Source organism: Sinohyriopsis cumingii, unplaced genomic scaffold, assembly GCF_028554795.1.
Source record: "Sinohyriopsis cumingii isolate HCF-2022 unplaced genomic scaffold, ASM2855479v2 utg000127l, whole genome shotgun sequence".
Taxonomy (NCBI): domain Eukaryota; kingdom Metazoa; phylum Mollusca; class Bivalvia; order Unionida; family Unionidae; genus Sinohyriopsis; species Sinohyriopsis cumingii.
Window position 1 is genome coordinate 70,261 of NW_028315871.1, and position 13,121 is coordinate 83,381.

The window sequence follows — 13,121 nt, forward strand, 5'->3', positions numbered from 1 at the left end:
ATTGTAAGACATGCTCTCTGATATTTATGATAGGAACAGGCTGACCCATCACAGTCATAAATATCAAGTCTGATGTCTTACATTGTATGACTAGATTGTACCAAAGGGGTTCATTGCAAATGATATTAAGAGTATTTGTTGATTATATTGGTACAGGTCTGGAGATCTATATCCATTGACCAATACTCTTAATTTTATTTGTGACTCCTTGTACCATAACACCCTGTCTCTGCTTTTCCAAGTCCTGTTTACATGTACATTGCAAAGTTTGCTTTGCTGGCATACTTTAGTTCATGCAAAGAAGAAATTCAGAAAAATAGTTGCATACAGTTATCTATAAATTGCTATCATATATTTGTTCCTAAAAAATCTGAATGAAACCTCACCGAACAGTCATACCCTTATTGTTGGCATACTTACAATTTGGTCTTCTTCACATCATTTAATGTTTATGTGTTGTCTTCAGGTGAGAGACTGCCAATTTGGGGCTCTTGTTTAATGATCAAAATACTTTTACTTAACATAATTTTATTAACATAATTGCAGTTCATTCTGTAAGTGTGAGTATATATGGTATTATTATATGTACAAAGCAACAGAAGTGGAGCAAAATTCAAAAAGATAATAAAGGATTATTCCGTACCAAATCACCCAAAAAATCCAAACATTTTCCCAGCTGACCATATCTAATGTTTATGAAATTGTGTCAAGGTGTACATCTGTGTAAATGGTGGCTGCATGCTAAATTCAGTAAAAGGTTTCAAATATAGATATCAGTTTGAAATTTAAATTACAGCTTAACAGTGAACTTGATTTTGTGACATAAAAACTGTGCTATTACCCCCTTTAAGTATGGTTTTCAGATAAAGTCATATTTTTTGTTTTTGATGAATAATGAATTAGCATTGATGTCTTACAATCTGAGAAAAAAATCTGTAAAGAAGAAAAGCTCAATTTATGGGTGTATATATCCACAAGTAATTGTCATATTAAAACATATCAGATACAGATTCCCCAGGTCACAAATATATGCTAAAGTTCAACCTGATACCATTATACATGTAATACAAAAAAGTTATTGTCATATGAAAATCATTTGTGGTAAACCGATGAATTTTGTGAGAGAAGAACTGTTTCCTTTCCCTACTTCAGTCAGCCAATGATAAGTAATTAGATATTTTTTACTGAAATTTTGCATGCAGTCATCATTTACATAGATGTAAACTAGTAGTAAATTTCATGGAAGTCACAGATGGTCACCTGTGGAAATCTGGGTGACTTGTAACAGATCGTCTCTAAAACTTCTTTCTAATCTTAATGCTTAATAGTAGCTCCACAGTTATAAAAGAATTAGCCTGTCTTTACTGGATTTTAAAAGCATACTTTAAGGTAGCATGAATGACAATTTACATGAACTAGTCCTACTTTTAATTCGCAAGGTTCTCCAGGAGGAGTGAGTCTAATGACACCTGTACCACCAATTGTGGACCTGTCTGAGATCTCCGTCATGTTTCAATGTATGACAAATAGCTGTGGATATCCAGAACCTTCTATAGTGTGGTATTATCAGGTAAGTATGTACCCATTTTTATAGCCAGTTATGTTGCTCCTAATGCATTTGTCAGCTTTAAAGTTTCTGCAAATGTACTTCTCCCCCAGAAAAGTACAGGCTTCGTTTTTTTTTACTTAGCAAGGACATTCCAAAAATGTTCCAGTTGAAATCTAAGCTAATGTTTATTTTATGCATGTTTACAAGTATGTGGTTGAAAAAATTATCAGGAAGCCGATTTGTTTACAGTTTTCTAAAAGCTCGACCATCAGTTCAGAGTCTCACATTGTCGACCTTTTAAAGTGTTTCAGCTGCAGTCTCTCGCCCTTTTAGGTCAAAATAGAACCTTTCTTTGGTCTTATGTTTATTAACTACAGTACTTTATGGACATTCTCTCAGTCATCTTTACTCTCCATATCATTTTCTTGCTTTCTCTAGTGTCTGCAAGGTGATGGAGTGAGCTTCATGCACTGTATATTGAACAAGCTTGTCTTAGTTTCATTGTTAGTAACAAGTTGGTATCTCTTCTTTGCCAGCCCAGTTTGTTGGCCAGAAACCAGTTACTTGTGGTAGCTGCACTTCTTATAGAGATCTTGGTCATATCTGTGCTCGTTATGATTAAGATTGAATTTTATGTCCAGCTGTGGAATTAAGATTCTACTTGGCTGCTTCAAAAAAGACAAAAAGTGTAGGAAGTGTCTTTTTCACCACATAAAGGTACAGCTGATATTTTGGTGTCCATTGTTTCTGGGTGGATCATACAAATGATAAGAAAGTTATCATTCCCTGACAGATGATCTTTCTTTCTCATGAGGATAAAATATGATGAGGCCCAATCCATTATAACATGGATCGTTCAAAGATGTTATGAAGTTATGTTATAAAGGTTGCATTTTGGCAGTCACACACTACCTTCTCATCCTTCTAACATTTGTTCGTTGCTGCACCAGAGTGAAGGCATTTATTTTCAAGGACCCACTGTTGTGGTACAAAAGGTAGCCATAGCAGGTAAAAACTTGTAGTTGTGGAGTTATTGGGCTCATCAGCTTTCCACTGTACTAGCTTGTGTGTAATATCAACAAACAATTTATTACTGATTCCTACCTGTATGTATTGCCACATGCCCCCTTCTCATTTCACTCTGATGTTCCATGCCTAGTCATGAAAAATAGATTTAGACTATGGTGCTTGCACGCCTAATTTGGGGGTGCTTGCACCCCTAATTTGGGCAGATGACTTGGATGGTGGTCTTATCAGGATTTGTTTGTAGAATTTTCTATATGGAGGTTCATCCATTGGTGGATGAATTATTATTATATAGATGAAGGTTCCTCATCCCAAATTAGGTAAGCTATGCAATACAAATAGGTAAATATTACATCATCACAATTAGTTTACTTGACCTGAGGCAAACATATGAAGAAAAAATAATTTGAGAACATCAACAACAGAATGCAAATACATTATCTGTTACAACAGATTCAAAAGTTAAGGTTGCTGTGACGAAAAGAAGAAAAAATTGTTTCTCCATCATCAATTTTTACTAGACTTTATGGATGGCTTGCACTTAGGATAAGAAAAATGCTTGTTGTGTTGGGGGCAAAGGTCAAGGTTACAGTGACTAAAGAAGAAAATGGTTTTTGGAAAATAACACTAGTCATGCATCATATGAATAGACCCACAAGAATTATTTGTCTTGTTAGATACATCGATGATTATGCGAGATCAGCTGGTCGGACTGATGCTTCTCAGGGATACATCTGATATTGAAGATTCTCAACAGTACTCAGTTAGGAAAAAGTCATGTACACAGAGTTAATGCAGATGTACAAGCTATAGCTATAGGCCTAAAAATGCTTTTAATTGTGGATTTGCACAGCATCAGATAAACCATAGTGGAAATTTCTGCCATGTACCACAGATGTGCATCCACCAAGTATTATTCAAAGGGCAGTTCACATGGCAAAATAGTACCCAACATGACCTTACTGCACCAAAACGTGTTTGTGGAGTTTCACCATAGAATTCGAGATAATGACCAAACCAGTAGTAAGATGGTATTTGACAAGGAAGTGACTGAAACTTGTCTATACACACATTCATTTTGCAAGTTCATATCACAATATGTGCCCATATATGGAGATAAATCAAAACATTGATCCTGATTTGTAAATCTCCCAACATTATTTCATTTCAGTGTATCTGATGTATTACTTTTAAATGGAGCACTTGCATTTATTAAGACAATCCATCATCAACATGTATTTTCATTCATGTGTAGGTCCTGCTGGTAGTGGAAATCAGTGTTATGCTGTAATTATTTTTAAATTAAAAATGTATTGAAACTTTCTTCTGCAATATTAATTGGAATCCCCCCAGCGTGGTTGACCCAAACACAAATGAACCAGCTTATGGCTAAACTAAACAACAGTGACATTAAAATTATCAAAATCAGAGGTGATGCACATGCAAAAGATCTGTGGAATATTTCTTGCATCGAATTAGCACTAGTAGCAGAGGTTCCAGAGGCTGCAAATTCAGACACATTAGGGGCCATTCAAATGGCATCAGGAATGGCTAAAGAAAAGTAGTCGGGGTTGAAATGGCCTTCTATTACCAGGAATAAGTCATAGAATACCTGGCAGGGATATTCGATTATGCAAACAGCCACACATTCATTATCCATTATTGATATATTCGTACTGGTAAAATCAGACAAGCATTTTTGTGGTGTTTTATGCGAAATGAACGTTCTCAGATGTGTCATGCACTTGTGAAATTGGTAATACTTCTTTGTAGTCATTGGGTTGCATATGCATTAACACTTAATAATTTATTGTATTTAAACTGCAAACACTTCATAATTTCACATGAAAGCATGTTTAATGCTATACAAAATGCCCATTAACATTTATGGACATTACTCAACTAGACAGGATGCTAATTTGAATCTTAGCACGTTGATAGAATATTATATTGATGCAGGTGAGACTGCAATAAAACAATACATGGGTGCAAAGATCACAAAATTGCCTTGACCATCATGCGTGCAAAAGTAAGATCATTTACACCATACCAAAAATGGCTGAACAGTGCCAAATGAAGGAGAATAAAATACTGATAATTTAATAACAAATGGTCAAATTGTGTTCAATAATTTGAATGGTTTTGATAAATTTTAACCTCACATCTAAATGCTGCATGAGTATGCATCATATTTGTTTAGTTTGTCCAGTTATTATATTAATTGATAAATTAGCAGCCTGATCTACTAATAATAATACATAATGATCCTTGAGATCAGTCAGTATCACTGATAGCTAAAGATGAATTTCATTTTAAACCATTTTCAGATCCATCCATACAGTACTTAGTTTTGTATTTCTGTTTAAGATTAGAGTTATCATTAAATGGATTGAGACTGTGGTTATGAGGTTGCTGAATTAGATAAATGGGTTTTAGTCTGATTGACAGTGGATTCTGACATTGACAGTGGATACTGACATTGACAGTGGATGCTAGCATTGACAGTGATTTGGTTCCACTTGTCAGTAAATTTGTGCATCAGAGTTCTGTTAACAAACCCACATATACACTGTAATATAATTTTGTTGAAAATCAGATAGCAATTGATAGGACCATCCTGATATACAACTGCCAAACCGAGGCTGTATTGGTGTTAAAGCATTAACATATGCAAATATCTGTTCAATGAATATGCCACTAGGTGTGAAAACATTCATTGGTTGTTTCTAAAATGAGAAAGAGAAGTTCACTGCTGTATCCACCCTGATAACTTTTCCAGTGAATGTCTGTGTGTGTGTGTTTTAGATTGTTAACGTTGCTTTGAAATATTTTCAGTCATATCGCTACGACGCCTGTACTGCTACGATGTCTGCAGTGTGGCAGTTTATAGTGACGTCTAGCACTGGGGCATCATGCCGCAGACATGTAGCATGATGTCCCACCCAGTCACATTATCCTGACACCAGGCCGACCAATACTATCACTAACCTCTTAATGCTGAGTGCCAAGTGAGGCAGCTGTTGCTACAATTTTTACAAGTCTTTGATATAACTCGGCCTGGGTTGGAGAATGATTTAATACATCTAAAACATGGGTGCAATCAGTACATATTTGAAATGACCTTAATGCTAGGCCACAAGAAGGTAGATTTATTGAAAACTTAAATATTCTTTAGGCTGAGATTGTTTACAAGTACAAAAGGGTAATTGATAAGAAGTGAGTATTTCTATTGACCCAGGGTATGATGAGTCTGGACAGGGTCTGCCTGTCATGCAATGGCACTATGCAATTATATTCTTGCTATAAATCTATAATGGACCCCCAATGTTACTGACATGAAAAAATAATTAAAGTGGAAAAACAACTGTAACATTAAATCACCAAGAGGACTCTGTTGATTGTTAAGCACAAATGTGTGTTTAGCTGTGTATGCTATATGTGGTCTTGCCATGGCAACAACTGTTGGGCTTCGTATATCACATGAATCACAGGAACAATCATAGGTGCACCAATTGGAATTATTTGATGGAGCTATATCAATAGCAACCAGTGTCTCTGGTTATGCTAGCAAAATTAATTCTCAAAACAGCACTATAAAGTCTCAAAAGTATTAGCAAACTATATTTTGTATCTACTGAGAATAAAATAATTAGGACTGCCAAGTTTGAGACTGTGTTGTCAGATATGGGAAATCACTGCTGACTCTGAGCACGGATAAGGAACCACATGGTAGTAGATATACAGAGGGTAATAGTTGAGTAAACCCCCAAAAGTATAAATACCACAATTTCTTATGGCACAATCTCTATGTAACACAGTAGTCTGATATGGGTGGTTTTCTTGGTTGCTGACGTCTTGTCAACTTTTATCACCCATAACAGTTCTCTTGTTTGGCTGCATATGGGCCACTCTCACTTCCATAGATTGTAATTCATGAGTTGTACATGCACAAATGGCTTTTTGCAGTCACGGGGTATAAAAAGGCAGTAAAATAAGATAATAAATTGAAAGCTAAACCCAGTTTAAACTGCAAAATCCAAATCATTCAATTTGGTACAACTCCATTAAATGAAATATCAGTTCCTTCACAGCGATTTGAAACTTTGCTGTTAATTGTTGTCATCCTGATCAACTACTATGCATTGCATTATTTAATGCACCAGAACAGTGCCCAGAAATAGCCTTAGCAATGGTCCAGATATTGATGTATTTTTCCATACAGAAATAAGGCTAGAAACATCAGGCGATGTTCATTGCTTGACGAACATGCCCCAGTAACCAGGTGAAGAGTATTGATTCAGAAGTGTTCTCCCATGGTATAGTAGTGTTAGGTACCAGCTTTGTAATGATTAAAGAGAACGCAATAAGGCTGAGAGGTTTTGTTTTTCAGCTGATAGTACATTTTGTTAAAGGCCTTCATGCTTTGGATAGTGGGAAGATTACAGTCCTCACATTCCTGCAAGATTTGACACAATAGACTATGATATATTACTTCACCATCTCCAGCACGTATTTATAATTTGCAATACAGCCTTACTATGGTTAAAATCATATTTATTTGACAGGACAGACATTTTTAATGTAAATTGAAAACATGGGCATCGGGAGACAAGCTACAGATCTGTGATGAGAAAACAGAAGCCATTTTGGTCACTTGACAAAGACTCTCTCATTCCATTCCTTTACCTTAATCAAGAACTATAACAACACCAAATTTACACAATCAGTTCGTAACTCTTGCTTCACTCTCATCAGGACTCTCTCATTACACCAATATGTCTTGAACATTTTCAATAACGCACATCTGGAGCTGACACTCATCAGATTTATTTAGTCTTCTTACAGTAAGGCCGCATATCTGGGGATAAGATGCATCAGATTTATTTAGTCTTCTTACAGTAAGGCCGCATATCTGGGGATGAGATGCATCAGATTTATTTAGTCTTCTTACAGTAAGGCTGCATATCTGGGATGAGACGCATCAGATTTATTTAGTCTTCTTACAGTAAGGCCTCATATCTGGGGATGAGATGCATCAGATTTATTTAGTCTTCTTACAGTAAGGCTGCATATCTGGGGATGAGACGCATCAGATTTATTTAGTCTTCTTACAGTAAGGCCGCATATCTGGGGACGAGACGCATCAGATTTATTTAGTCTTCTTACAGTAAGGCCGCATATCTGGGGATGAGACGCATCAGCTCCATTCACAGTTGTCTTTCAGTTGATGCCATTAAAACACTTTCATGTGTTCAACATCATTTTCAAGACAACTATTTTAATTCTCTTATATTTGGATCATCTCAGTATCTACTACAGATAGTTCAAAAGGTCATAAACATAGCAGCTCTGGTCACTCTTAGAGTACCAGGAACTGAGCACTTTACTCCCTAATTATATACCCTCCACGAGCAACCCGTTCGCTCCAGAATCAAAGACAAAATGCGCTCTCTTTGCCACATTTCATTGACTGCCTCCAGTGCAATGTATCTCTCTGACTTCGTCCATATGTACACCCATTCTGAGTACGTAATATTATACTTCTCTTCAAACATTAATGTTCTCATTATTCCTGCTATCAAAACCAAGTCCTATGGATGACAATCTTTTGTGTACCAGAGCCCAGCTACCTGGAATGAATTGCTTCTTGAACATAAACACAATGACACAGTGATCTCCTTCAAGAATACTCTCAAAACTCAAAAATGTGAACATACGTACAGACTTAAAGCGTTTTTCCTTACCTTAATTATTTTCATCATGTTTCAGTTTGTAATTTCACTATGTTTATTTGTGCAGTCTTATCTGTATTACAACTCTATGGTCTTGAACTAAGTAACAGAAAAAGCAAAACTAGCAAGTTCAGGCAAATTAAACACAAAAAAAATGTATTTGCACAGAATACAAAGTGAAAATTAAATGAATTCTGGTATTCAGTGTGCAGATATGCCTATTGTTTTGGATGAGCTAATGTGCCAACAGTCTTCATGTATCACAGTGATATAATCTGGAATGTCCTAAAATGAACTCACGATAGTCTTTAAATAGTGACTTCGCCCAAAAGTCAGTGAGTATTTTGTAATTGCAATGGATAACTTTTAGATAATGATTCCTCTCTAATTATATCTAAATATAACTTTTGATAATTTTAGAGATGGAGTGTAAAGAAAGAATGAATAAACTTGTTGATCCTAACGTCATATACATCCCCACTTGATATATGTCACAGGAACCTTTTCTGAAAAACCTTAGTCATCTTAATGGTAAACTTTGCCCAAACTGTAAGCAAAGATTTGTTTCTAGAATATTATATGGTCATAATCAAAGCAGGTTCAGTCCCGAGTAAACAACCTATTAATAGCTTACTAACAACTCTATCAATAATCATGGAAAAAGGTCAGGCATGCAATATGAACACACAATATAAATTAAATATGCTTAACATTTGTGTATACATTTTTATGTGTCAAAAAATATTGCAATGTGAGTAGTGGTTCCAATGAGTAAGTGCTATACTAAGCCATCATCATCATTATTAATTATTATTATTGCATCCAATGGACCACGACTATCTTGATTTCATGAAGAATTCATTTAGGCTAATGAATAACTCTTTGGAAAATATTAAGAGAAAAAGAACAATTGTAAAAATATGCAGCATGGAACTGAAATATTTAAAAAAATTGAAAGATATATTGCTTGCCATTACAAAAATATGTGACCATATTTTGATAAGTATAAGAAAGAAAGAGATTGTCTTTAATAAGTATGCATGTGGATTTTACAGTACTTGAGTTTTATAAGTATATTATGAACATGTATTACCAGTAATGAAATCAAACTTATAATGGTCAACAGATCACTTTACTCACAATGGACACTGATTTACCATGTATCAGTGTAGAAACAAGTTTGTATAAAGGATATGATTCCGTATTACCAGTGACTTTAAAAAAGAAATAGTATGGACTGAGATCAAATTACATGTGTCATCAACAGATCTGCTTTGGTCATGAAGGACACTGATTCACTATGCATTAGCATAGGCAAATATTTAAGACATATGATTCAGAAATGTATTATGAAGGTACAGTATTATGAACACAGTGAAAATGTCAGTATTGCATTGCAGTTAAACATTACAGTGCTGTGGTGACCAATAAGTAAATTTTATTTAAACCCTGTAGTTTTGTGATTTCCAGATTTAAGTTTTTTAAATGTGTTTGCAATGTTGTGCTGCAGCATATTTATTTACTTTACTTATCTATGTTCTCCAATGTCCAGATTGCTGGATCAATGATATGTTTGTTAACTGATATTATATAATTATATTCTGATTACTGTTTTTACCCAAAAAAATGTCACAAGATCCCTGGCTCAAAGTGATATTTCAGAGCTAGACCAAAGTTATATTTCAGTCAGTATCCTCCCCGAGACAAGTTAGGACTGCCATTGTCACAGTGTTCATAATACCTTCATAGTATGTAACATTTCTGCCTCTCTCATCTTAATATCATCAACATTCACTTTATCATCTTCCGTCTCAAAAATGTTGTGATCTTAGAAGAAGGCAATAGTCATTCACTTTATCATCTTCCTTCTCAAAGAATGTTGTGATCTTAGAATAAAGCAATGGTCATAAAGTTAGATATACTACTTATGAACTATATACTGACATAGCCAGCCATTGAATCTATCTGTGTTGGACATATTCAGATTTCATTTGAACATATTTATCATAGTTTGGTAATAAGCTGCCATATATAACAGGTATGATAATAATAATAATAATAAAAACGATAATGATAATAAAAATAATTTTAAAAATTTAGCCATTCTACAAGAGTGTGGATCCATCTTGAATAAACATAACATTCAAGGGCTGCCCGTCTTGAATGAATGCATAAATTGCACAGTGTACAATAGTGAGAATGGCAGACAAGGTGAAGAAAACAAGCAACAGAAAGCAATGATTTGTGGTGAGGAACAATGTGTAATGTAAGCTATTATTAGTCACTTCAAACTGTGAATCATATATATGTGTCAATAACCTATTGCATATGTATTTGATTGATTGTTGTATTCATTATCTGATGAAACAGTCCAGGTTTTGTACAAAATATCATCATGCCTAAATGGGACAAGACGGCCTGGGAGACCCTGTAAGAAATCAATCCAGAAACCATTTGACAGTAATTACAAACAATCATTCACAGAATAAGCAATGAGACGGATGCTTTTGGGAGTCATAACAGAGAAATTAAACCTTGTAAAGAATACATTGCATTAATATACACCAGATCATTTAACATAAGAGATCATGCAAATGAAAATGACAATAGACATTTGGAGCACAAATGTTACTGAATTAAACCATAAGCGAACTGATAACACTAATGCCCTATCAGAGCTGCAGAAGAATGAATAATACAATGTTTCATGTGTCATTCTGCGTTAAAGTCTGATTGGCCAGGCCCTTTTCAATTTGTGGGGTTCATACCTGTATGAACCCATTGTTTTTAAATCCATGTCCACCACCACCAGCATTACGTTTCTGTACATAATACTCAATAGGCACTATATTTATAAAAATGAATCACTCAAACTCTAGACAATATGTAATAATTTAAACAAATCAGACTTGTATGAAAAATATCATGTGATATATACAGTACAGGTTTGACTTTTCACTTGTAGCATTCAACAATATGAATGAATCTGGTGACTATTGTATGCAGTTGACTGGAATCATCATGATAAAAATACATGACATTTGGGTACATTTATGAAATCATACTAGTTTTAATAAATAAGGTAATATTTATTTACAGAATGTTCCCATCCCAATTTCCCTCAGTACAGGAACAATCAAAAGAAGCAACAGTACTGAAAATTGTATCCAACAAGAACAGATCTACTACAGCAGTCTGGAGTTGTCACGTGGCACAAACTTTCCAGGTAACATACCCATGACAGTCAACATTATGTGTGGTATTACACATCCTAGCCTTAATGGAACCGAATTCTCTGCCATCTCCAACCGTGTCATATTTGCAGGTGAATAAAAATAATGTTTTATTTTACTGTATATATAATTTGTCTGTATATTCCATTGAAATTCCAGCTGCAGAGCCATTGAATACTTAATTACATGTAGCTAAAAATGAATGGCAGTGAGAGATGGAAATTCTAGGAGACAATTTTGAACTGGTATCTGAGCCCTGCATCTGGCATGCATTGTAATTTCATCAGCTCTATGCATCTACAGTCTCTCAGCATTTTATATTTTCTTCTCAAAAAACACTGGATCATATTTAATCAAATACAGCAGAGAGCATTTTCTCATACAAGTTGCTGGTTGGTTTACACAGCTAATGGCCATTTTTACAGAATCTTTGAGTTGGTTGGTTTTCTAAAATGTATTGGTACTTTGAATACATTATTGGCTATATCATGGCTATGTTACTGGCTATATCATGCTGAGGAATGTGCTTCCCAGGGACATACCAAGGTGTTGTACTCATGAGTTATTAAAGGTTAAGAAATTAGTCTTCACACAATTTCCAAGACCCACTCAACTGAATTCATATAAAATTTGACAGACATCGCCATAGATTGAAGGTCATTTCAAATGGAACAGATAATGCCAGTTTGCCTTGTGATATTCACCTGTCACTAAACAATGCAAAGCCTTAAGGTGACATCTCCTCTTAAAGGAATTAACAGCGTATGTCAAGGGTTGACTGAAGGGAGAACTGACTGGAGAATTTCTTAATAGCACATCTTATAGTTCCAAGGAAACTAGGCAAGGGTTGATCAAGTGGTTCCATAACAAACACTAAAGAAAAACTACTTAATTGTTTACAGTAATGTTAACAGTCCTTCTCAAAGTACCTTCCATTCCACCCAATGCGCTTTTCCCATGTTGTGACCCGTTACCTGAGCATTTCGCAGTAACCTGTCATTTAGTGCCAAGGGTTACAAAATTCAGATAGCTTGATGCTGGGGCCCCTCTAATTTCAGGTTGGGCTCCTCTTGTATTCTAAGTGAGCATTTAATTTGTTGAAAAATGTCTAATTTGCCTAAGAAAAGCTTTTATGCTTCTGATGAAATGCAGAAATGAAATGTATGTTTTTGATGTTGAAATGCTAGTAAATTATGAATATTTATCCCAATTATAGCACTTATCCTGATGAAGATCATTTACACGTCATACCTCTATTGACAGACAAAAATGTTGTGTACAAAAAGGAAGGCATGTAATCTATTAATGGGGAATAGATTGCATGGGTTACCTATAACTAGTGCTCACTTAGCTGTAAGAAACATGTGATTGTAAAATACCATTTTGGATATTTATATTCAATACAGAAATCAACCAGTACCAATCTTTTGGGTATTGGAAATGGTTCAGGAATCATTGCGATCAGTGCAGTTATGTATGGCCAGATAATGGGATTAAGACTAGCATGTACAGACTTAATGGGATTAAGACTTACATGTACAGACTTAGTGGGTTAAGACTTACATGCACAGACACAAGCTG

General features: G+C 35.0%; 1 protein-coding gene across 1 annotated transcript in view; it reads left to right on the forward strand.

Annotated features, from left to right (window-relative positions):
- The window catches only part of LOC149774825 (hemicentin-2-like), an 83,739-nt gene that overhangs the window by 33,481 nt on the left and 37,137 nt on the right, over nucleotides 1–13,121 (forward strand). The window contains exons 3-4 of the mRNA XM_089944696.1: nucleotides 1,440–1,570; nucleotides 11,407–11,632. Coding sequence (XP_089800822.1) covers nucleotides 1,440–1,570; nucleotides 11,407–11,632 — 357 coding nt within the window. The remainder of the gene's footprint in view (nucleotides 1–1,439; nucleotides 1,571–11,406; nucleotides 11,633–13,121) is intronic.